Here is a 25,815-nt window from a genome sequence, read left to right on the forward strand (position 1 = left end):
TAAAAGGACTTCATTTGGCCCTTGGGTAGCTCACAACTCACCCACCCTTCCCTCCACCTCTGGTAGTTTGTCCTCTAGTTCTTTGGTTCCGTCATTTCCAGAATGTGCATGATTAGGATCAGTGTTTATCCCTAAGTGGTGAATGGCCTGCTTCCCATTAAGCAAAAGGTTCTGTATGTTTGCTCAGGTTGCTGTGCATTAGCAGTTTGTTCATTTTTATTTCTAAGTAGCATTCCGCAGTATGGCTGAAGCAGTGTTCTCAACCATCCATCCGTGAAAAGTTATCTCTAGTTTGGGACTTCTATGAATGAAACCGCTAAAAACACTGCTGTACTCACTTTGTGTGAGCACGATGTTTTATTTCTTCTCATGAACACCTGGTGCAATTTCTGGACTTGGACACTGGAATATTTAGTTTTTATAGGAGAGCTATACTGTATCCTAGTTACTCTACCACAGTACGTTTGCACCAGTGACTTACATAAGTCCTGTTTACTACATCCTTGACAACTAGCATGTTGTGTTATCACCATCAAAAACACGTGTGTGTCTGTGCATGTGAGTGGATCTGTATGTGTGTGTGTGTGCATGTGAGTGGATCTGTATGTGTGTGTGTGTGCATGTGAGTGGATCTGTATGTGTGTGTCTGTGCATGTGAGTGGATCTGTATGTGTGTGTGTGTGCATGTGAGTGGATCTGTATGTGTGTGTGTGTGCATGTGAGTGGATCTGTATGTGTGTGTGTGTGCATGTGAGTGGATCTGTATGTGTGTGTCTGTGCATGTGAGTGGATCTGTATGTGTGTGTGTGTGCATGTGAGTGGATCTGTATGTGTGTGTGTGTGCATGTGAGTGGATCTGTATGTGTGTGTCTGTGCATGTGAGTGGATATGTATGTTTGTGTCTGTGCATGTGAGTGGATCTGTATGTGTGTGTCTGTGCATGTGAGTGGATATGTATGTGTGTGTGTCTGTGCATGTGAGTGGATCTGTATGTGTGTGTGTGTGCATGTGAGTGGATCTGTATGTGTGTGTCTGTGCATGTGAGTGGATATGTATGTTTGTGTCTGTGCATGTGAGTGGATCTGTATGTGTGTGTCTGTGCATGTGAGTGGATCTGTATGTGTGTGTGTCTGTGCATGTGAGTGGATCTGTATGTGTGTGTGTCTGTGCATGTGAGTGGATCTGTATGTGTGTGTCTGTGCATGTGAGTGGATCTGTGGTCCAGAAGGTGTCAGATCCCCTGGAGCTGGAGCTGGAGGTGTATGGTTATAAGCTGTCTGAGGAGGTGATGGGAACTGGGCATATGGGATTACATACTGGTTCTATGTAATCCCAGGATCTCCAGCCCACTGTCCCCAAGTTTTCATTTGAGTCATCCTAACTGCAGTAACCTTACTGTGGCTTTACCTGATGTCCACAGCAGCTACTGCCACGTCACTGCCACCCGGGTGAGTGTCTTCCCACGAGCCCTGTGCCATCCAGATGTTTGCCCACATTCTGATTGTGCCACTGTTTTTAATGTGAACTCTGGAAGTCTTTCCTTTTGTAAAGTCTTTTCTCAAACACTTTCTCCCTGCCTGAAACTTGTCTTTCCTCCCTCTTTAAACGTCCTGTCTTTGTTGAATGGATTGTATTTTAGGGGATAAAAGAATTTTTGCCTTGCTCTAGATCTCAGGGATTTTTTCCCCCAAATGTTTTGTAGTTTTATATTTTACATCTAAGTTCAAGGTCTGTTTTGAACTCACTTTTCTGTATATTGTGAAACTCAGATTTGGATTTTTTCAGAGGAGGGAAAGGTCCATGGATTTGTTTCAGAATCATTTGGTAAATTACCTGTCTCCACTGAACTTTTTTTGAATCTGCATTTTTGTAGTAACTCCCTATTTCTTTCACTAGTTAATATCATGCTTTCCTTCCTTCCTTTGAATGAATCCAAGCTAACTGTGTGCAAGCCTTGGCTTAATTTTCATCTTCTGGACCCATTTGGGGTTAGTTTCCATTGTCTATTTTGTCTGCTGAAATGCTCACAGTCTCATTTCTTCACAGCTGAGTGGAGAGTTTTGGATGGAGACCTGCTCTGGCAGATATGTGTGACTGTGGGATCTTTCCCCCAGTACTATAGAGGGTACTGGCAGATAGCTAGCTCACCTAGGTATCGGGGACTACGGGGGCCCAGCCCCTTGATAGTCCTCTTCCAGGGTCCGGGAAGAATCTACAACCGGCTGATAATTAATCTTTGAGGATAGGAAATGAATCTATGTACACAAAACTCCTCAGTCCATATACTTTATTCTTCTGAGTCAGTTCTCTCTCTATACAGCTTCTATTCTGCTCTCATGCCTAGCTTCTTGCTTGCCTGATTTCTCTCTACATTTATCTGCTGCCCTCGAAGTACTATCTTAATTCTCTCATCTTAGTTCTGCCCCATCTAGGATCTCATCCATCTAGATTCTTCCCATTGTAGCTCCTCTCCCATCTCCTTCTTCCTCACCTTGTTCTTCTCCATCTGGCTCTTCCTCATCTTCCATCTTGTTCCTCTAGTACTCTTTTCTAGCCCTTAATCTAGTTTCCCATATAGTTCGTTCCTCTCCAGTTCTTAGCCATCTAGTTCTTCTGTTCTCTTTTTTCCTCTCTCTCTCCTCCTCTCAGTCTCCTTATTCTCTCAGTTCTAAGTCTCTCAGGAATCTAGTTATAAACCCAAGCAATAGCAATCCTCCTCCTCCAGCCAGGTCACCAGGCTTGAATTCCTACAGGGTCATAAAGGTAGGATGCTCTTTGGCAGAGAAGTGCCTTGAGGCTGCAGGACTGGGGTCCAGTGTTAGAACTTCATGAGGTGTCACCCACACTGGGCGGGCTTCTCAGTGACGTAACTGCCTGAGTCACTCCTGCTCCTGTGAGTGATCTCAGTGAACCCCCAGGCTCCCTAGGCTGGTGTGGGTGGACTCCTCTGCTCTGTCACTGCCTTCTCTATCGGGTACACGGAAACATACCACCTTCTCTATGGGGTACACGGGAAAACATACCTCCTTCTCTATCGGGGTACATGGGAAAACATACCGCCTTCTCTATGGGGTACATGGGAAACATACCGCCTTCTCTATGGGGTACATGGGAAACATACCTCCTTCTCTATGGGGTACATGGGAAACATACGCCTTCTCTATGGGGTACACGGGAAACATACCGCCTTCTTCTCTATCGGGGTACATGGGAAAACATACCGCCTTCTCTATGGGGTACACAAGAAAACATACCGCCTTCTCTATCTGGGTACAGGGGAAACATTGTAACAGAAACAAAAACAACAATGGCTAGAAAACTTAGAGGAGTTGGAGAAAAATAAGCAAAAAAAAAAAAAAATCCAAGTCAAGCAAGGGAAGGTTTGCAAAACTGTAGGACAACAGCCTTAAAGTGCCCGTCCTCGTCCTCTGCACAGTGACACTAAATAAAGGACTGAAAACAATAAAAAATCCTCCAGATACCAAACATTACTCTAACAATTGATCCGAAGGGAAATGTTGAAATTCAGAAAGCAGAACTTGAGAATTTTCTTTATCTAAGGTGAGGTCACGTCTTCGGTGGTGCACGACCCCAAAATGAAAACGAGTAAAAAGACACACACCCTCTGCAGCTCTTCACCGTGACCACGTGGGCCCGCCTCACCTTTTCTTTTTGCTTATGATCATGTCCATGGTCTGCAGCAGCCGCCGCTCCAGCGCCAGGATATCCGTGTCAGTCACGTTCCTGCAACGAGCAAGACCTTAGCGATGCTCTGGGGTCGCACCCGTGGGCACCACGCAAACAAACCATCCGGCGAAACGCGAACCCCAACCGTTACTTAACAGCTCCAGGGCCCGTTTTCCAGAAAACATTAAAATGGCTCCACTGGGCTAAAACGCTTGTACCGTCGCTTCTTACAGCTAAATTTCCTGTTGTCCTAAGCAGTAGAGGGGACCCCAAGCCCTCACAGTTTTTCTTAGCTTTGACCCAGACACATTTAAAATACGTTTAATGGCTATAGAGATGGCCTGGGGTTAAGAGTACTGGCCAGGCAGTGGTGGCACACACTTTAATCCCAGCACTTGAAAGGCACAGGCAGGCGGATCTCTGTGAGTTCAAGGCCAGCCTGGTCTACAGAGTGAGTTCCAGAACAGTCAAGGCTACCCAGAGAAACCCTGTCTTGAAAAATAACACCAACACCAAAACAAAACCTGGAAAATGAACAAACAAACCTGAGGAGATTTAAAAAAAAAAAGAGTACTGGCCACTACTACAGAGGACCTGGGTTCCTATCACCTACATGGAGGCTCAAACTGTAACTCCAGCTCCGGAGCAGCATCCTAGACTCTTTGTGGGCACCAGGTGTACATACAATGCACATACATACACACTAGCACTCATATACAAAAAATTTTTTTAAAAATATGTTTAAATTGGCATGTCTTCTACTATTTGATGTTAAAGAGGAACCAGTTTACTGAAGTTGGGAGAAGTTGACACTGTTGTCCACTGGAAATGTGCATTTAAATAGCATCAGGAAAGGGCATCAAATTTGTTACTTAATAAAGGAGCCAGATGTGATGGCACATGCCTGAATCCCAGGGTCCAGGGGATTGAAGTTGGATAATCTAATTTAAGGCCAATTTGGGCTATTTACTAAGTTGCTTTTTCAAAAGAAATAAGGAAAGAAAGTGACTGGTTGGAAAGGCTTCTGATAAACACCCACGGACACAGAGGAAGAGGAGAATACAAAAGCAGTCCTAGATCTAATATGTGAATATTAAATTTAAAGATGTGGCATGACACACATATTCCAGTAACAGTGAAAAAGAAAAGAACAAAGTGTACATTACCTAAGGAAGTAGGACATGTATGTGTACGGGCAGTTGACAGCACCAAATCCAGACAGCAGAGCCATGAGCGTCACCCCGATCACGCCCACCCGGCTGATGAGCTGTTCTATGGACAAGATCCCTAAAGACATGAAAACACATCAAGGCAGGCAATCCACACAGAGAGGCGTCCAGCTGCGCCGCAAAAGCCAACATTACTTAAAACATTGGCCAGTATCTGCAGCTTATACAAGCCTAGCACAACGTGTGCTTTAGATTCATTTAATAATTATGTGTATTTCACCCTTGTGTAGGCCTGGTGCCTGCAGAGGTCAGAAGAGCACTGAATCCCCTGGAACTGGAGTTATGGATGGTTGTGAGTCATCACATGGCTGCTGAGAACCAAATCCAGGCCCTCTGCAGGAGCAGCGAATGCTTCCAACCTCTCAGATGGAGCTCCAGCTGATGAGCATGTTTTTAATGATTAATGACAGGCTGCTGAATTTTGCCTTTCCTTATTATTTGAAATGTCACAACAGATATTGCTACTTATTTTTAAATATAATTAGTTCCGCTACATATGCTTCCATTACTTTGTTGATTTCCTTATCTGTTTGCATGCACCTGTACCACAGCACACATGTGGTTAGGGACATGTGAGTCCCAGAGACAGAACTCAGGTCATCAGGCTCGGCAGCAGATGCCTGTGCCCACTAAGCCATCTCACCAAATGGCCATGTGCTTTTAGAGACCACATGTTTCCTCTGACCAAATGAAGGAAAAAGTTTCTTCCCCAGATCCAAGCTCCCGGGTGCTGGGCACACACTGGCTCACTGGCATCCATTCCAATCCTGTTCTAGCTTTCCCTCCTGTACTGCGGCATCCGGAGAGCACAAAGCTCTTGCATTCCCAGACTTTCTTGAAACTAAGGCTCAAATGTTTGCAGGTTTCACCAAACTGGCATGCCCATGTGAGACATGAACAGTGGAGGGGTGATGAGCGGCTGGCTGGCTGGGCACTTGCTGCCAGGCCTAACCACTGAGTTGATCCCTGGGAGCCATAAGGTAGAGGGAGAGAACTGACGCTCGAAAGATGTCCTCTGACCTCCACGTGAGTACCCTGGCATGTGCAAACCCACCCACAAGTGTCAAGACAAATAAAAAAGGTAGGGCCTATCAGGAAGGCATGCTCTTTTGGAGAACAGTGACACCCAGGCACCCCCTCTCCCTTTTCTGTATCTCCTGGCGTCATGAAGGACGCTTCCTCTGCCACGTGCTCTCAACAGACCCAAAGCAACAGGCCAACTGACCAATGATTGACCTCTAATACTGTGAGCCAAAACAAAGCTTTCTGCGTCTTAAGCTGATTAACTCTTGTTACAGGAACAGAAAGTTGACTGGCAGTCATGTCTGCTCTACAATTCCTATGTAGCCAAACTAGCATTCGATGCCCTTAGAAAGAAGGAAAAATTTTATTTTCAAGTCAAATATTTTTGAGAGAAATAACTTGCTCTATTTCCCACAATCAAAGTTTAAAAGGTTTTTTTTTTTTTTTTTTTTTTTTTTTTTTTTTAAATTAGAAAATCAAACCCTTCTACCCATTCCCACTCTACTCACCATGCTTTGGACTGAGTATGGGAAATGGATCTCCCAGCTTCCAGAAGAAGTACATAAAGGTCAGCCATAAGAGACAGGAAAAGAGCAGGCGCTGTTTGTGTACTAAGATGGGAAACGAGACTGTTAGGGAGGGCAGTTACTAAACAGCTTATTACAAATATGAGTTATGTAATTAGCATGCAAATGATGGAACTATACAATTCTTTGCAAAAGCATTCTTACCACCACTAGAAAATCTTTTTTTGTGTGTAATTAGGGAATTTTATATTTTAGTTAAGAATTTCTTCTCTTACTCAGTTTTTTATAAATATTGTTTTCATTTATTCTTTGAAAATTTCATAGTCTGGCAGGAGACACAATCGACTTTCCAGACAGAACTTATTTTACACTACTTTAAGATGCTGTGCTGTCCCCAAATACCGTGTACAAGAGATCCAGGAATGAAGCTGTCTGTAATCCCTCACAACAGCATGCATCCCAATCTATGTGCTGTCCCCAGATACCAGTGTACAAGAGATCCAGGAATGAAGCTATCTGTAATCCATTACAACAGCATGCATCCCAATCTATGTGCTGTCCCCAGATACCAGTGAACAAGAGATCCAGGAATGAAGCTGTCTGTAATCCCTCACAACAGCATGCATCCCAATCTATGTGCTGACAGAGAAGGCAAATACTCACACAGTTGGATGTTACTCACGATAAAATAACCAATGTAGAAAGGTACCATGAAAACCAGGATGAGCAGAATTACACACAGGTTCATTTTCCAGTGGAAATAACGGGAGCTGAAACCAACATCAGAGTCATTTGCAGGGAAGGCCGCTACCCTCATTCTGTTAGTAGTCCAAAGAGCCCCTGCTCTGGGAGCCCATACTGAATACGCCCCATCTACTCAGCCAATTAGGCTCTTACACAGCTGGGTACCTGGACTCCAGCACTTGGGAAGCAGACACAAGAGAATCTTTGTGAGCTTGAGGCTAGCCTGGTCTCAGTAGGACACTACTGAAAATGAATAGCCTTCCCAAGAACAGGAGAAAATTATTTCAAATCACCTATCTAAATAGGACTTTCTTTCTGAGATGCATGAAGAGCTCTTATAACTCAGTAGTAAACGTAGCGCAGTTAATTAAGTATACAACCGGCAGAAAACACCGTTCCATGGCAGAGGAGTCACCTAGCATGATGAGGCCCAGGTTCAATCCCCAGTGCCGCAAGGGAAAGAGGGGAACAAAATATAAAAGTAGGCAAAAGGTCCCCGCAGATTTCATAGGATTTCACTTAACAATGTCCTGAGTCATACCCTTCCCAAAGAGACTTCCATAGGTTATGGAGGGCTGTCCTTACCATTTTCCCTTATAAATGGCAGGCATCAGGAACAAAGAACCTGTACGTGACAGTGAGCCTACAGGGAAGGTCATTTAGTGTAGGTGTGTTTGTTTGCTCTCTGAATCAACCCAGCTAGAATATCTAGAGAGGCAAAGGAGCTGTATATCCTGTAGGTGACCTACATGGTACTTCAGCTGGCTTCTGGAACATGCTAGGAGGCAGCAGATTTGAAATCTTAAGTGTTATTTGTACTGCCAATCAAAAGTCAACCACAGGACCACAGGGCCAGAGAGATGCGCAGTGATTAAGAGTGCTTACTGTTCTTTTTGTTTTGTTTTGTTTTGTTTTTTTAAAGATTTATTTATTTATTATGTATACAGTGTTCTGCCTACATGCCAGAAGAGGGCATCAGATCTCATTACGGATAGTTGTAAGCCACCATGTGGGTGCTGGGAATTGAACTCAGGACCTCTGGAAGAGCAGCCAGTGCTCTTAACCGCTGAGCCACTGAGTATGGCTTACTCTCCAGCCCTGTGCTTACTGTTCTTGCAGAGGACACGGGTTCAGTTTCCAGCACCCACATGGTAGCTCGCAAACCACCTGTAACTCCAGTGCCAGAGGATCTGATGCCCTCTTCTAGCTAACCTGGGTACCAGGAATACACATGGTACACTTAACGTGCATGGAGGTAAAACACTTATACACATAAGGAAAGCCTGTCATATGTTTTAGCTGGTCTTTTGAGCAGAAAATAAAGTGATGTTCTTTTGGAAAAAAAAAAAAAAAAAGGATCCAAACAATACTCTGCATTTGAATAGGATGCCATACACCCTCTATTTAGAGGTAAGTCACAGGAAAACTCATATTCAGAGGCAAAACTCTCTTTTGAAAGCTATTCTGAATCTAGTGAATGCAAGATAGACCACGTGATCAAGGTCCACATATCTGTCCACAGCTGGGCCAAATGCTGGTGTAAAGAAACAGGTAAAAGTGCAGAAATGTTTCAGCCTCAACAAATCCAGCCTGAAAAATGAACCCAAAGCAGAACCAGACTTTAGGGGCGCTCATTCCTGCACTCTACAGTAAACTAAAGAATATGAGAAATGCACACCAAAGGAAGACTGCTTCTAACTGTCCAGGACTAATGAGGAGTTCTAGGTTGAGGGGCACAGTGTACTACAGACAGCAGGCATGTTCTCACAACTACTGCTCAGATCTAGGGTCAGCAAACTAGGACCCCGCACCTAGCAATTTTCACAGGATGTTTCATTGGGGCAGGGCTGGACTGTTTGTTTACATACTGCCTGTGGCTGCTTCTGCTTTATAATGGCAGATCTGAGGATTATGGTAGACACCCCATGGCTTACAAAGTCTGAAATACTTACTATCTGGTCCTTCGTAGTAGAAAAGTTTGCTAAATTCTACTCAGAGAGTAGAAAAACATCTATCTTGTGATAATGCAATTTAGCAAATAGCATAAAAATTACCTGTCCATTCTCCATAGCTCATCCAGACAAGGTCTGGATTATTACAGAACAAGTCTGGAAGTAGGGCTCTAACACCAAGCCCAGGAATTACTTTAAGAAGACATTTTCAAAAAATTCTTCGTTCAATCCACCTGACTATGTGTAAAAGTAACTAAGGTAGCTAAGAACCAGAGATCAGTCTTCCTTGAAGTCCTCAAACAGCTGAGGAATTTTGATCTTTTCAAGTAGTGGTCAAGTTGGGAGGCACAGCTAGCACCCAGTCAGAGTCGGAGAAGCAGAAGGCTGCTAGGAGGGAAGCCCAGGACAGAGGCTCCTTGTAGCCTCACGCTCTGCAGTGGGTTCTGCAGAGCTGATGGTCAGGGCCGTTCCCCTGGAGACTTCTGTGCTGAACCTGTTACTAAGTGGCTGTGCTTTTAGTGATCACAGCGGCTCCTGGGACTAGCCTATAGCCATGGTAGATCCTCTCTGCCATAAGATCCAGGTGACATGTCTACTGTAAATAAAGGCCACACACTTCTGGGGAGAGGCTGTAGGACTGGCACTCACCTGCTGTTCAGAACTCCCAAGATTTCAAAGATGATAAGCTCAAACATGGTGCAGGAAAAGGCAAAAGTCACGGAGAAGATCACCTGCACGACATACTGACGCACCTGTTGAAAGGCAGACGCAGAAGCCAGTCATTCCCTTACCTGCATCCCGAACTGGTAATCTTCCCATGACAAGTCTGAAAACCTGTGCTCAATTCTCCAGGGTTTGAAGCAGGAACTCGGGTTAAACGATCAAAGTGGGCAGCACTTGGGAATCATGGCTACTCCTACCGGAATCTTCCGGTTGGGAATTGAAAGCACAGGAGGAGGAAATGACGGGGCCACAAGCAGCATTTAGATTCTCGATGTCAATGACAAAAAGAAAAAGATCTGTGTGTACATGTTTAGTGTTAAAAGGAGTTCCTCAACACTACATCAGCTCTGGAACTTTCCTGGGAGGCCTTATAATATACAGATTCTCTAGAATTCCTGGGCTCTTCCAGATGGTTCCCAAAACTCCTCAGGAGGCTTACTATCAAATGTCTTCAAAATGCCCCCTGAAATGTCCAGATAACTAAGAAGTAAAAATTATATTAGAAAATGTCCAGCACACAATACAGTTCTTTTTTGAATCCAAGGCTTAAAATAAGAACCAGAGTAGTTTTGGGATTTGGGTATTAACTTGAAGGCTGGCAATTGTAGACTGAGAAAGGGGAACTTCCTCCTTAAAATACACATCTGCTTTTGGTGTCTATGGTCCTATCATGACTAAGGAATGGGCTTCCTTGTTCTTCAGTGTTTTTTTTTTTTTCTTTTTCTTTTTTCTTTCTGCTTTTAAATCACCTAAACCCATAGGGCCTGGTGGTACATGCCTGTATTCCACCACTTGGGAGGTTGAAGCAGGAGGATTGTTATGAGTTACCGGTCAACCTGAGCTATATAGGGAGTCGCAGGCCAGCCTGAGTAACACAGCAAGACCTTGTCTCAAAAGTCTTTGATAGGTATGTAGTGGGTAGCCAGTTAGTCTAACTGAGATTTAACTATCTGAGTTTTCGCACAGTACCCAACAGAGATACCATCACCCCCTAAACAGCAGGAAATAATTCTAAAAAAATGATTCCCCTTCTCCCTAAGGTTTCATATTTCTCAGGGTTATGGATGATGGTTATAGGGTTGGGGGTGGAAGAAAATATTAGACTCAGTATTCTCCAAACCAAAAAAAAAAAAAAAAGGGAAAAGAAGAAATGGAATGGATAGGTATAAGATATTATGGTAGATTATTGTATATACTAGTAAACAAATTTAGTAAAATAGCAGCCTTAAATAATTTACACTATAATTTGCACTGTTATGGATTTTTATAAAATGTAAACTATTTTTATATTCCTGTTTAAGATAATTTGTATATTGATACAAATACAGAAACTATATTTGTTATAATGTACATATATTTCTACTCTTATTTGAAATATTTGTATATTGATATAAATGTAAATTTATATCTGTCATACTGTATTATGTTCTACTTCTGTTTAGGGTATTCGGTATATTGATATATATTTAAGATTATTGTCATATTGCATATCGCACTATATATTCCTACCTCTGTTATAAATATCTTGTGCACTGTCACAATTTTGAAGTCATCCTCCTTTACCATACATTTGCTTATAGACTGTTTACCTTTTTTACATGAAGCCGTAGTCCTTAGGTTATTTCAGTAGATAAGACTTATAGATTTATAGTCACCTATGCTTGTCATCTCTATAGTTATGTTAGTTAGGTTATCCAGATTTACAGATACATAGGTCAGATGGACAGGTAATCTTCAAACACTTCACAGACCTAGAGAATATGGCATCTAAATAACTTAGAATTCTGTTGATGTGAGACACAATTGCTTCTGGCAGCACAATTTGATCCCGAGAGAATGTTGGGATTCTAAGACATTTCCATTTGGAAGTTTGTCTTCTTGGCACAAAATGGCCTACTGGGCAAAGAACTGCCCTTGCCTTGACGGCTGACAGTACAAATGCAATGCTGTCCTTTCTGGACAAGTGGGACACAAGGAAAAGTGACCACTGTACTCTGCCAAGACAGGGTAAGATGGTCTCTCAGAATTCCTGCTTCTGAAAATAGTCTGTCAGATACTCTAGGCCTGTAGCCAATTTGAATGCACCAACAATGCTGAGAAACATTAGGTGACTGTCCAGGCTGCCAGCTGTCTCGGTCTACTCTTGCAAGATTCCCGAAAGTTGCTTACATCCATCTACCATTTCTCAGGTACCATTATATTCCTTCCCAGGTCTTTGATTGAAGACTAGCAGTTATAGTTACAAATTAGTATATATATATATATCTTAGATAGAACATATTAAGTATTAGATTTAGGTTCTTTAGGATAGGACACCTTTTGGAATGATCTTTGTAACATACCATTTACCTACGCTCTAGACGTCTCTGGATTTTAGTATGTGTTTCTTGCTTGATATTGTTCGCATTGATTGTAGTTCCAACTTATCTAGGTCATTATCCCTCATTACTCCTGGACAATATTTGATAACCATTCCTTTGTATATAGTCTTGTATTAAGTTAGAACCTTTTTATTTAGACAAAAAGGGGGAGATGTAGTGGGTAGCCATTCCAGTTTTGATCTGAAAGTTCCAACCCCCATTGAGGCTTCGGTAACTTTCACGCCTACAAGGCGGGGTGAAGGGAGGGCCCTGGAGACCCGAGATCGGGAGGTGCTGGGTTCCCAGATGCTAGAGGTGGACCGACAGAGCTCTCCAGAGAACACTGCCAGAACCCTTAACCTACCTATCCCTTCATTTGTAAGTTACGCCATTAAATAAATCTCCTTTTAACTACACAGAATGGCCTTAATAATTTCACCAATATAGGTAAGTTAGTAAGTGATAGGTAAATCAATCTATTAGCGAAGCCTGATCATAATATGTAGTTTCATAATTGCACATGCTTGTTTGGCACAGGTTTTCTATCTGAGGAAGTGAATGCAATCTTTTTATTTGTTTTGTTTTGTTTTAAAGACAGGGTTTCTCTGTATAGCCCTGGCTGTCCTAGAACTCACTCTGTAGACCAGGCTGGTCTTGAACTCACAGAGATCCACCTGCCTCTGCCTCCTGAGTGCAGGGATTAAAGGCATGCACCGTCACTGCTTGGCAATTTTTATTTTTTAATGGAATCATTTTTCTTCTTCTGTTCTAAACACACTAAAGCATAAAATGGTTTCTTCTCACCTCATAGTCCTTAAACAACTGGCGCATGAAGAAAAGCCATCCAAATCCGAAAAACAGTATCTAGGGGAGAAAAAGACAAAATGTCAAGTTACATCTTCTTTTGACAAATGCCCCATAGAAATTATTTTATGATAAAATGTCTGCTAACTAGACAGTTATTTTTAGAGATTAAAAATGAGATCCATTTATAACATTGGAAAGAGACACTTAGAAGCTTCTAGAATTTTTTTTTTTTTTTTTTTTTGGTTTTTCGAGACAGGGTTTCTCTGTGTAGCTTTGTGCCTTTCCTGGAGCTCACTTGGTAGCCCAGGCTGGCCTCGAACTCACAGAGATCCGCCTGTCTCTGCCTCCCGAGTGCTGGGATTAAAGGCGTGCGCCACCACGCCCGGCTCGCTCCTAGAATTTTTAAATCATTCATTGTATAGAATGAGTTTTAAGACAATGCCGGGCGGTGGTGGCACACGCCTTTAATCCCAGCACTCGGGAGGCAGAGCCAGGTGGATCTCTGTGAGTTCGAGGCCAGCCTGGGCTACCAAGTGAGTTCCAGGAAAGGCGCAAAGCTACACAGAGAAACCCTGTCTCAAAAAAAAAAAAAAAAAAAAGACAAAAAAGGGAAATACATATATTTTTCCATAATGCTATAAAACCAGTTTATAAGCTAGAGAAGCAAACCAACAAGGGCTCTACTCAGCATCAGGCTGGTGCCAAGGGCCATATGCTAACCAAGCAGAATGTCAAGCTTTCACAGAAATAGAGCTATGTATTTCCCAGAAAAAGAATCCTGGTGCATTTATGCTCCTTACAGCTCTCCCAAATGATCATGAAGCGTTTCTGGTATAGGATCAATTCCAATTCCCACTTGACTGATTACCTGTTACCCACACGCTCAGGAAAACCCAGCCAATTGGCAGTCACCTTTATATAGCAATGATAATTGCTGACAATAGCCCAGTCCAAGCCCTACTCAACCATACCTTGCCTACCCCATGATATCTGCTCAGCCTCCTGTTTCCGCAGAGTCCACCTATTATCTATTATCCTCTGATGCCAGCACCCAAGTAATGGGTTTCCATCATTCTTTTCCTACCCCTTACTCCAACACCTCCCAGACTTACAAATACTGTAAAAGCTCTAACTATAAAATGCACTGAGTGTCCAGGGCAGGTCTTACCATTCTGCCATCAAAGCAGGAACAGTAACAGAGGGCCAGTACCAAAACGACAGTTTTGGTTTTTCTGTTTGTTTTTTTTTCCCCGAGACAGGGTTTCACTATGCAGCCCTAGCTGTTCTGGAACTCACTCCGTAGATCAGACTGGCCTTGAAATCACAGAGATTTGCCTGCTTCTGCCTCTCAAGTGCTGGCATTAAAGATGTGTGCCATCACCACCTGGCCCACAGCTCTTAAAATAACATATAAAAACCAAAAGGCCGGGCTGTTGTGGGTAGCCGTTCCAGCTTTGACCTGGAAGTACTACCTCTAGTGATGCTTCCAGTGACTGCCATGCCTACCTATGACTTGCCCCTGGGGCAGGGCTGAGACGGGAGCCCTTAAAACCCGAGATCCGGATGTGCTGGCTCTCTAGGTTCTTTGTGATCTGGATGCTGGATGGTACACCAAGCAGAGTTCTCCAGAGAACACAGCTGGACGGCACTTCACTTCTCCTGGATCCTGTAACCAACTCCTCTATTGGCTGTAAGTTACCCCAAAATAAACCTCCTTTAAATTATGTGGAGTTGCCTTAATAAATCCCCATAATACAGGGCCAGGAGGATCTCTGTGAGTTTGAGGCCTGCCTGGTCTACAGAGATCCAGGACAGGAACCAAAACTACACAGAGAAACCCTGTTTCCAAAAAAACAAAACAAAACAAAAAAACCCCAAAAATCAAACAAAACCCAAACAACAACAACCAAACAATCAAAAGGCCACAGGTGAAGAACACTGCTACTGAGAAAGAAGCAAATGCAGCAGCAGGTCCTGCCAGCCAATCACAAACTGTGCCTCTGCATGTTGTACATGAACACACAGGACTGTGACAGCACACACAGACCGTGACGGCACACACAGACCGTGACGGCACACACAGACCGTGACGGCACACACATACCGTGACGGCACACACAGACAGACCGTGACGGTACACACACACAGACCGTGACGGCACACACACACAGACCGTGACGGCACACACACACAGACCGTGACGGCACACACACACAGACCGTGACGGCACACACACACAGACCGTGACGGCACACACACACAGACCGTGACGGCACACACACACAGACCGTGACGGCACACACACACAGACCGTGACGGCACACACACACAGACCGTGACGGCACACACACACAGACCGTGACGGCACACACACACAGACCGTGACGGCACACACACACAGACCGTGACAGCACACACAGACCGTGTGACAGCACACACAGACCGTGACGGCACACACAGACCGTGACGGCACACACAGACCGTGTGACGGCACACACAGACCGTGACAGTACACACAGACCGTGACAGCACACACAGACCGTGACAGCACACACAGGACCGTGTGACAGCACACACAGGACCGTGTGACAGCACACACAGGACCGTGACAGCACACACAGGACTGTGACAGCACACACAGACCGTGACAGCACACACAGACTGTGACAGCACACACAGGACCTACATGGGTTCAAACCAGACCAAGTCCTAGCTGAGGAGGGAACTGGACATAGAGTCCCACCCCCAGCCATGAAGCTGTTTGCAACTGATGCCTGCTGGCAAAGAGAAAAGAATTTTCTCCAATGGAGGTAATGGTATGTCAGCCACACCGCAGGGCCCATGCTCAGGAACAGCGGGCCAACACAGAACAGACTCCAGGCCTGGTTTTGCTGGTTTTTTGGGCTTACTGACTTTCTTGTTTTGAGAGAACATGCTGTAGGGTGAGTAGGGAGGTGAGGAAGCTCTGGGAAGAGTTGGGGGAGGGGAAAGAATACGATCAAAACATTCTGTATGAAAAAATTATCAAATAGAAAAGAAACAAATGTACTTCTGGCAGATGCTTCACAACAGACTGACTTCTCATTAGCTATCGCTAAGAAGTCTCTCTGAAGTATTGCCACAGTGTCCCGGAAGTCCACAGCAGGAGAAGAGCTCACTGTGGAGCCAGTTTTTAAGTGAGCAGGGGACCAGCGAAGCCAATACTGACAGCAATGGTGGCTGCTGCAGCCCCAGACAGAACAATAACTAGCCTGAGGCAGGGTCTCTTGGCAGTGGCCTTATCAGAGGAGCAGCAGGTGGCAATTGTGAGGTGTCAGCCCACCAGGAGGTGAATCCCTGATGGATGAATCTCAGATAGGCAAGGCCCCAAGACCACAGACTCCAGAATATCTTTTGCTTCTGCTGTGCCTTTACATGTTTGCTGCTGCCATCTTTCTCTGGTATCTGGCATGATGTGAATGGGTGTGGGGAGATCCCCACTGCCTGTGATGTAGTGTGTTTATCTCATGGAAACACCCCATTCTACTGGGCATTTTTTACCTGTGGATTATTATGAAGATGATTTCTTCTTAAACTGTACTGTCTAATTGATAATAATAACATTAGTTCAAATAGAATTTTGATGATAAAAAAATAAAACAAGGAAGTGTCACACAGCTAGAACACATGAGTTTCCTCTATTAAGGCTTAGATTAATGATTAAGAATAACAATTGGGTCCCAGTAGCCCAGCTAGTTTAAATTCTTCTAATCTTAATGTTGGGAGTTATGTACACAGGTTTCAGAGTGCATCAAAGCTGAAACAAAGCTTTGAAAATAAAGTTAGACTAAGATGTTTGTGTTAAATAGCTTTGAGGTTAAAAAACCCAAGAAGATAATCTAAAGTTTTAGAAAGGCATGTAGTTGAATGGGAAACTCATTAAAGTCAGGGAACAAGAACAAAGCAGCCCAGTTATCATCGGCTGACGTGCCTTTCTTGCTAGGATTGGTTGATGACCAAAGGTGATGACTAATTCCTTGTACCCATTTCTGCCCTCAATCTCCTGATATAAGAAACTATTGAGTGGGTATGCACCCCAAAGATCTAAAGTAGAGCTGACTGATTCTTTTTCATATATAAAAGTTTAGGTTTGTGATTCCTTTAAGGTTCCTTATAAGATTACCTTTCAAGATAAATAATAAAGTGATTGGTCCCTTTCTTTGTAACTGCAAAAATGCAGCCCGCCAGTAAAAGAATATCTTGCTTGCTTACACACGGTTAATCTACAACAAATTGCTTGGGTATGAATGTAGGTTGGTTCTCAGGATAATTTGTTTTTCCATCTGTAATACATAAAATGTTTAATCATGTAAGGGATATGGAAAACACTTTTTTTTTTTTTTTACTTGTATTCATTGTAATCATTCACTTGAAAAACAGAATGTAATCACATGGTAATTTTTATATTGCCTGAAAGATTTTGCTGGGGTATATAAGCTGTAAGGGAAAGAATAAAGATAGAGTTAAAATTTTTTAAAAGGAAAAGATCAAGAATGAGAGTTAGAAGGAAAACATCAGGAATGAGAGTTAGAAGGAAAAGATAAAGAATGAGAGAATTAGGAGGAAAACATTAAGAGAGTTAGAAGGAGTTAGAAGGAGAATATCAAGAATGAGAGAAGGAAATCACCAGGAAAATAAAGAATAGAGAATGCAAAAAAAGAATAAAGAAAAGGTCTGAAGGAAACCATCAAGAGAGTGTGTGAGTGTCTTTTCCCTAATCCCCTCAGATAAAGGAGTCATAGTACGAGCTGCCGACTCCATGGATTCCCTTTGAGTCTTGTACTGCTAGAGGCTGGTCCCCCAGGCAGCGAAAGTCTCTGTGAAATCCTGATTCTGGGACCACGAACCAAAAGATACCAAAACATACACGGAAGAAACAATAGCATCTTCACCAAATGGTGCTGGGAAAACTGGATGTCCACATACAGAAGAATAAAATTAGACCCATATCTATCACTTTGTACAATGGGTAAAAGACCTCAGTGTAAACCCTGAAACATGGGAACTGCTAGAAGAAAACGTAGGGTGTATCCTGTAAGATACAGGGGTAGGACAGGACTGTCTGAATAGGACTCCTCCTGCCCAGGGATCGAGGAAGACACTGAACAGTGGGACTTCAGAGAAGTAAAACGTTTCTGTACAACTAAGGAAACAACCAGGCAGAGAGGAAGTCCCGGTGTGGAGAGAATCTGTCAGCTAGGTATCTGACAGAGGATTAATATCCGGAATATATAAAACTATAAATATACTAAAAAAAAAAATCTCCAAAATAAAGCTGTTCTAAAAACAGATCTATACAGAGTTCTCAAAAGAAGAAACAAAAACAGCTAAGAAATATCTCAAAAAATGTTCATCATTCTTAGCAATGCAAATCAAGGCAACTTTGAAATTCCATCTTCCCCAATCAGAAAGGCTAAGATCACAAAACAAACAATAACAAAGGCTGAAGGATGATGTAGTGAAAGGGGAACCCTCATTCACTGTCAGTGGGATGGCAAATTGGAGCAGATATTTATGGAAGTCAATATGGAAAATTCTCAAAAAGCTAAAAATAAATCTACCTTATGATCCAGCTACACCACTCGGTGACATACTTCCAAAAGATTCAGAATCTTACTCCACAGACACTTGCTCAGCCAGGTTCATTGCCACTCTATTCATATTGGCCAGGAAGTGGAGACAACATAAATGTTCTTTAACTGACGAGTGGATAATGAAAATGTGGTACATACAGACAGTGGAATACCATCCAGCTGTAAAGAAAAGTGAACTCATGAAAACTGCAGGTAAATGGATGGAGCCAGAAAACACCATACTGAGTGAGGAAACCAGACCAAGAAAAACAAAACATGTTCTCTCTCATCTTTTGGCTCCTAGCTCCAAATCTTCAGATGTGAATATATAACCTGGAGGAATCACAGAAACCAGGAAAGTAAAAAGGTACTGGAGAGAAGGATAGCAATTTCCAGCACCTACATGGCAGCTCACAACTGTGTGTAACTCCAGTTCCAGAGGACCTAACACCTTCACATAGACATGCATGCAGGCAAAACACCAATGCACATAAAATAAAATAAATTAAAATGAAGTTTTGCCACTTGGGCTGACAATGTTCTCCACAAAAGCCATAGACCATCTAATAGAAACCTGGCACCAAGGATAAGAAATCTCTTTCAAGCTGTTGGTCAGGAAAGTCCAAAGGACTCCCAAACAATAGAGGCTACTGTTGTTGCCCTTGGTAACCCCACTCAGAGGCTGGAGGTAAATCCCCATCACTGAAGAACCATGCACTTTGGACACAGAACTTGGATTTGAGCTGGATCTGATCTGAAAGCTTCATCCCTAAGGTACACACACACACACACACACACACACACACACACACACACACACACACACACACACACACACATCCCTTCCTCAAAAACTCCTCTTTCCTTCTTGTATTGGCTGGGAATTTTATGAATAACATTCTTTTATGCCCTTCCTATTGACTGGAGCAGGAGTCTAAATTCACGAGCAGGTCAGCATAAACTATTCCAGCCTCTTGTGCCCTTCCGCCAAGCAAACATTTTACTTAGACACAACTTCCCCTGGCTCTGTAGACACATGTTCTTTCATACCAAGACTTCTGTGGTCCTTGACAGGAACTCTCTCCAACCCTCTCTGCTCCCAACCCCACAGTCTTAGTGAATACACTGCTCCCTCTGGAAGACCTTCTCTAGCCGCCCAACTACAGAAAAAAAAAATACTTTTGTATGATCCTATTCTATTTTCCTTATGAAGGCACTGATCACACAGCTTTGTAATACTTGATGAAATGTTAGGAATTAAGAGCTGTCACAATAAGGACTATGTTTGGTTGGTTGTTCTTTGTAAATACTCCCTGTAAAAATGTCTGTAGTATTTCCATGTGTGATGCTAGCCACTAGAAATTCAAAGATGAGTAAGGCAGTCATCATCTTCAAAGAGCTTACAGTACAGTGGTGAAGACACTAAAAGATGTAATGTGGATGAGCAGTGAAGGGACATGAGCCTGATACTGTAAAACATACAACGGAGGGACCAAATCGATCTCTATAGGGTTATTAGGTTTTCTGGAGGTGATATCGAAGAAGGTTGCAATTTGAGGTAAAACCTTACTATGTGCAAATTTGGGGAGTATTGCATTTTTCTACAGAGGTTCCCAGGTCATTAAATCATTAAAACATTAAAAACCATTCTTGATGGGCAGTTGTGGTGTACACTTTTAGTCCTAGCACTCGGAGGCAGAGGCAGGTGGATCTCTGAGAGTTTGAGGCCAGCCTGGCCTACAAAGTGAGTTCCAGGATAGCCAGGGCTGTTACACAGAGGAATCCTGTCTGGAAAAACAAACAAACAAACAAACAAACAAACAAACAAAATCAGGCAAGTAAAAGGCAAAGGTGGTGGGGTGGTGGGACAGGCAGATGGGGCTTTCTAGACAGCAAAGATCAGGAACAAAGCAGGTACGTGGTGCTGGCACTACACAGCTAGGTGGTGCCAGAAGATGTCTATTAAATACGAATAGGGAGGAAAAGCCCAACATGCTACCTGAGGAACTTTAACTATTCTGGAAAGATGAGAGTCACTGAGGCAGGAAACGGCATGGCGGGCTTTGTTTCATATAGTGACTACGGAAGCCTCTAGGGGTCTGTTTGAAGGAAACAACTCCGGGAAGGAAAACATTATAGGAGGTTGTTGGAGGACCTCAAACGAGGGTGACAGAGCCCTGAGTTAACTAACACTGGTCACAGAAGAGGAGGCCACAGACTTGAGAACTATTTTAGAAGGTAACATCAGCAGGAGGTGTCAAGGATGACAAGATCAAGCAGACATGGGACCTTCGGCAAGAGAAACTATGATGAGATAGGGAATGGGAAGAGAGAGACACAGAGAAAGACAGAGAGAGAGCGTGCTTTAATGAGTTATCAGGCGCTCATATGACATGAACCTACGTCAAGTTGGGCAGCTAGGAATGGGAGAGGTCTGTACTGTCAGATGGAGGTCTGTATGGTCAGGTGGGTAACTTAAGGAACAAAATCTGCAGCAACAACTAAAACAATCCAGAAAAGCAAAACAAACAAACAACAAACAACAAACAAAACAAAACAAAAAACAAAAAAAATAAAACCCAACCCAACCCAAACCAAAAACAAAAACCAAGATAAAAAAGACGGGACCCCAGACAAGAAAACCAAATAAAAATTATGTTTTATAATGAGATAGCTATAGAATGGGAAGAGAGACAGATATCTAGCTTTGATGTGTTATCATGTGCTCCACTGACAAAGCCTGAAAAGACTTAAATTCCAGGCACATGAATGAGCAGTTGCAGCTGGTGTGGCTGCCCAGGCCTGGACTGTGGCTGCCCAGAGAGCGAAGCTGGAGGCTCCCCTGAGCCCAGAAGTTTGAGGTTAGGTTTGGGCAACACAGTGAGACCCTGTCTTAAAAAAAGAAAGAGCTGGGCGATGGTGGCACACACCTTTAATCCCAGCACTCGGGAGGCAGAGCCAGGTGGATCTCTGTGAGTTCGAGGCCAACCTGGGCTACCAAGTGAGCTCCAGGAAAGGCACAAAGCTACACAGAGAAACCCTGTCTTGGAAAAAAAAAAAAAAAAAGAAAAAGAAAAAAAAAGAAAGAAAGAAAGAAAGGAATTGGAGGATTTATTATATCCAGGATAACTATGAATTCTGGCAAGATATACAGAGGGAAAAAACAACTTCAAATTTTTTTTTTTTCAAATAAACTGGAACCTGCATGGCTTATTTAAAAAAAAAAAAAGTCTTAGAATTGTGTAAAGTTGACCCTTGACCTTGGTTTACAGTGTACTCCTGGGACTTACAAGAGTACTCTGGAACTGATAAGTCTGAACAGCTCAATTAATGGCTCAACACAAGATAGGTGACAGTCACTTTTATGAAATGACTTCAAGTTTGGAAAGTAGGATAGATTTTTTTTTTTTTTAAAAAGACAATGATTAGCAGAACCGTTCTCAAGAATTACCTGGGAAAGACACCTTTCTTGGATATTTATTCAAGTATGCTTCCATTCACAAGCCAATATTTATTAGCAATTAGTATATGCCAGGTGCCAGAGATAGTACAGTGACTGAGAAAGCAAAAATGCTGCTCTCAAAGGGTTTATTGATCACCTACGAAGGGGATAACAAGTAATTACAAGACAGTATGGCAGCCATGGGGAAGTCAAGGGTACCGTGGCGAGGTGAACAGAAACATCAGTCTAACCTGGTCTGGGAGGAGAAGTACTTGGATATCCAGGCTGAGACCTGAAGGCTGAACAGCAGTTGTCCCGGAGAAAGAGGGAAAGGGATGAGGGAGAAAAAAAAAAAGAGAGGAGACTCTGGAAATTTGGAGGCCCAATGGCACAGTCAAGTTAAGAAACTAAAAGCAGCCTAGGAAGCCTATAAGTATAAAATGGACATGGCGAGTGAGAGCCAAGGCTAAAGAGCTAAAGTCAGCGTCTAAAGGTGGAGGCGTGCAAGACACACTGAGGGCTTTGTTCTTATTCTGTGGCACGATGAACAAAATGTCAGGGTAACGAGTTTTATAAAATGTAATTTTATGTGTGTGTGTGTGTGTGTGTGTGTGCACATGCACAAGCATGTCAGTGCGTGCCCCATGCACATGCAGAAGCGCGAGGACAACTTTGGGAGCTGGTTCTCTCCTTCCAGTGTGAGCAGCAGGAACCTAACTGGGGTCCTCAGGCTTGTGCTGGAGGGCCTGCACCGCTTAGCTGTCCCACCGGCCTGAGGTGATAGGTTTGATATGAAGCCTCCCATTTTATTTCAAATAAACCTTTCAGTTCAAACAAAACGGGAAACATGGTGTATGTGCTGCTTTCCAGTTAACCACATTCCCTAGGGAGGTGCTTTCTAGTAAACCAAGACTTCCTAGGCCTCTACTCTGCCAGCAACTGGGTCAGATGCTAGGGAATACACGACAGACTGAGAAAGACACTACCTTGGATTTCATGAAGAAGAAAAATAAAACAGAAATGAAAGAAAGTGGCTGGAATAAAAGGCCACTTTGGTTATTGACAAGGGGCAAGTAAAGCCTCCCTGAGGTGACACTTTTATTTTCATTACTACCTCAATGATGATCAAGTAGCCACGTATACATATGGGCAAGGAACACTTAATACAAAGGATTGTTTGAGTTTGAGATCTCAGCAGTTTGGTCAGCTAAATTTAATATTTCATGTGGATATATCTGTAAAAGTTAAAGGTTATGAATTTAAGGCATAAAAGATTAGAAAGCCACGTTCTTGGGTTAGCTTTTGAATTATATTCATGTTACTCTCTCAGGCAAAGGTGCATGGCAATTTTCTACTTACACTTTTATTTTTGTATTCTTAAGGTGCTGGCAAAGGACTGGGTTTGCCACTCTAGTCAAGAGCTATACCACTGAGTCACAACCTCAGTCCTTCGACATTTATATTTTTCCATGAAAAAAACGCTAACACTTAAAACTTAACTATTGTTATTTTTCTTGCCTCGATACTAAAGCTAAAAACCATTCTGTGTTGTTACCAAGGACAACAGAGAGGTGTAGAGAGGTTCTAAGCAGAAAGGCAAGGCCGTGTGTCCAGAATTTGGGGTATTTACACATTTGAAAACTATGCTGGCGACAGATACAATCAAATGTACTTGAAAGGTATTAATTTTGAAAAAGGAAAAATAGTTGTTGTATGAGAGTGGTGGAACGGAGTAGCTTTTTCTTGTTTCATATTTTCTCAAGTGTTGTTACCGAGGTTTTCAAGCGGCAAGGGCAATTCTCCGCAGTGGGAAGCATTAGCACTCAGCAGCACAACCCTAAATGTCTGTAGGGCCTACACCCAAGAATGTACCTTACTTTAGGTTCCTGAAGGGAACTGTTTCACTTGCCGTTCGGATGCGATGAAGAGAAAATCTTTTACTGGAAAGAGGGGTTAAGAGCAATAATCGGAAGGAGCTTCTGGTAGTCAACCGTTATTTAGTGAGTGCTTGCATTTGGGGGTGAGTACACAGCCATTCACATAAAAACGTACATGACGTCAACACCGTGATAAACATTGGCGGGGAGCGAGGCGGGGGAACCCTCTCGAAACACGAATGCTAGGGAAGGCAAGAGGCTCACTAGATGAAGCACAGCGGAGCAGGACTGGTCAGTGGTTTACACTCGCTCAGTTTTGTGTACGAGTAGATGTCGACTGTACAGAAGAATGGAGGTGGCCAACTGAGAAGAAACGAGGTTCTGACCGCGATCAGCAAAGAGTGAACAGCAAGCAAACGAAGGATGAAGTATCACTGCACAAAGGAAACGTCAGACTTGGACCGCGTCGGCACCGGATCCGGCGAAGTCCACACAGGTCCCAGCACTCAGCTCCAGGGGGCACGCGGCCCGCCGGGAGCCACACTTGCCACACTTCTCCGGACTCCCGCGCTCCGCGGCGCAGCCCGGAAGCCTGGAGGCGCCATGGGCACTGCCCCCCACGCCTCACCCCGTGGCACGGGCCCCCGAGCTGCTCCCTCCCCAGAGCGGACCCACAGCGTCTGGCGGGGGAGGGAGGATGCCCGCTAGGTGAGTGACAGGGCCACAAGGCAGCCCTAACCACCCGGACTAGGCACCCGGCTGAGCAAATCCGGGTTCTCCCGGGCGCCATCGGGCGGGCGGCGACTCACCTGGGAGGTGATCATGATGCTGGAGTCGATCAGGAAGCTCATGGCGAAGCCTCGGGAGGCCCATGCCCAGCTGTCTACACCTCAGGGAAGCCGCAAGGGAAGACAGTCCACCTGCTGCAGTAGGCGGCCTGCACCCCGAGCCATCCGGGCTGGCCGGGCGCGTGCTGACGCCATCAAGCTGCGCCCCAGCCAGCCAATCGGCGGCCGCCTCCCCTGTTTGCACAGCAGGTGAGGGTGGGCGGGGCTGAGGCGGCGCTCGGTCCCGCCCGCTGACAGCGGCTGCGCAGGCTGTAAAGCCGGGAGCAAGTGCCGGTCTCTTTAGTAGGCGGAAGGCGCCTAGGTAACTTCTTGTTTTAAGTAGTACTGCCATCCGATATGCTGCTCATGGCTAAAAGCACGGAGTTAGCAATTCCTGGGCTGGGAGCTGTGCGAGCCACTGAGTTACATCCCCCAGCACTGCAAATAATAAAAATAAGTTAATGTAATGAGTTAGGCTTTAAATCAACCCATGTGTTGTAAATGTGGCCGCTTTTACTTGGTTTAAAAACAGTGTCACATCTACAGGTGAAGGGACGGTGGACAGGCAGGTAAGGTTTTAATCAGACATAGTTAACCGTGTAAATGTCTGATATGATGACCACAAAAGTACACCGCCCTAGTGAGTGTGCGCTCACTGGACTCTAACCAGACCTCCGGTAATAGTTCAGCGCTTTGGGTTGTGAAGTACTAGGCGTGAGTGAGACCCACAACTAGGGCGCGGAGCGGGGTGCGCAAAGTATTGGAACATGATCAAAGGCGATGCCTTGAAAGGACAGGAAGAGGGAATTGAAGGCTCGGGAATAAGAGAAAGAATGGGCAACACTGATACAGCCCCAAGGGGTGTGTGTAGGGCAAAGGACTGGAAGCTACATGAAGGCAGATTTTAATTCAAAATAAAGAATAATTATTTAGGAGTCTGAAGGTGGGTTATTGTTAGAAAGTAGTTTCCTCCTTCACAACAGACTGTGTGGCTGTGGCTTAAAT

The 25,815-nt window shown here is 43.9% G+C and overlaps 1 protein-coding gene across 4 annotated transcripts in view; it reads right to left on the reverse strand.

Annotated features, from left to right (window-relative positions):
- Gpr89a (G protein-coupled receptor 89A) overlaps positions 1–25,060 on the reverse strand; it is a 40,181-nt gene extending 15,121 nt beyond the window's left edge. Inside the window, exons 1-7 of one of the 4 annotated variants that reach the window (XM_006982597.4) lie at positions 24,793–25,060; positions 13,050–13,109; positions 9,811–9,914; positions 7,130–7,236; positions 6,449–6,550; positions 4,854–4,974; positions 3,664–3,744 (exon numbers count right to left, since the gene is read on the reverse strand). In XM_006982597.4, coding sequence (XP_006982659.1) covers positions 3,664–3,744; positions 4,854–4,974; positions 6,449–6,550; positions 7,130–7,236; positions 9,811–9,914; positions 13,050–13,109; positions 24,793–24,834 — 617 coding nt within the window. In that variant the 5' untranslated portion in view covers positions 24,835–25,060. The remainder of the gene's footprint in view (positions 1–3,663; positions 3,745–4,853; positions 4,975–6,448; positions 6,551–7,129; positions 7,237–9,810; positions 9,915–13,049; positions 13,110–24,792) is intronic. The other 3 variants (XM_076574622.1, XM_042279561.2, XM_042279562.2) reach the window with 3 other exon arrangements.
- Between the last annotated feature and the right edge of the window lie 755 nt (positions 25,061–25,815).

The sequence above is a fragment of the Peromyscus maniculatus genome, chromosome 6 (assembly GCF_049852395.1).
Source record: "Peromyscus maniculatus bairdii isolate BWxNUB_F1_BW_parent chromosome 6, HU_Pman_BW_mat_3.1, whole genome shotgun sequence".
Lineage (NCBI taxonomy): Eukaryota > Metazoa > Chordata > Mammalia > Rodentia > Cricetidae > Peromyscus > Peromyscus maniculatus.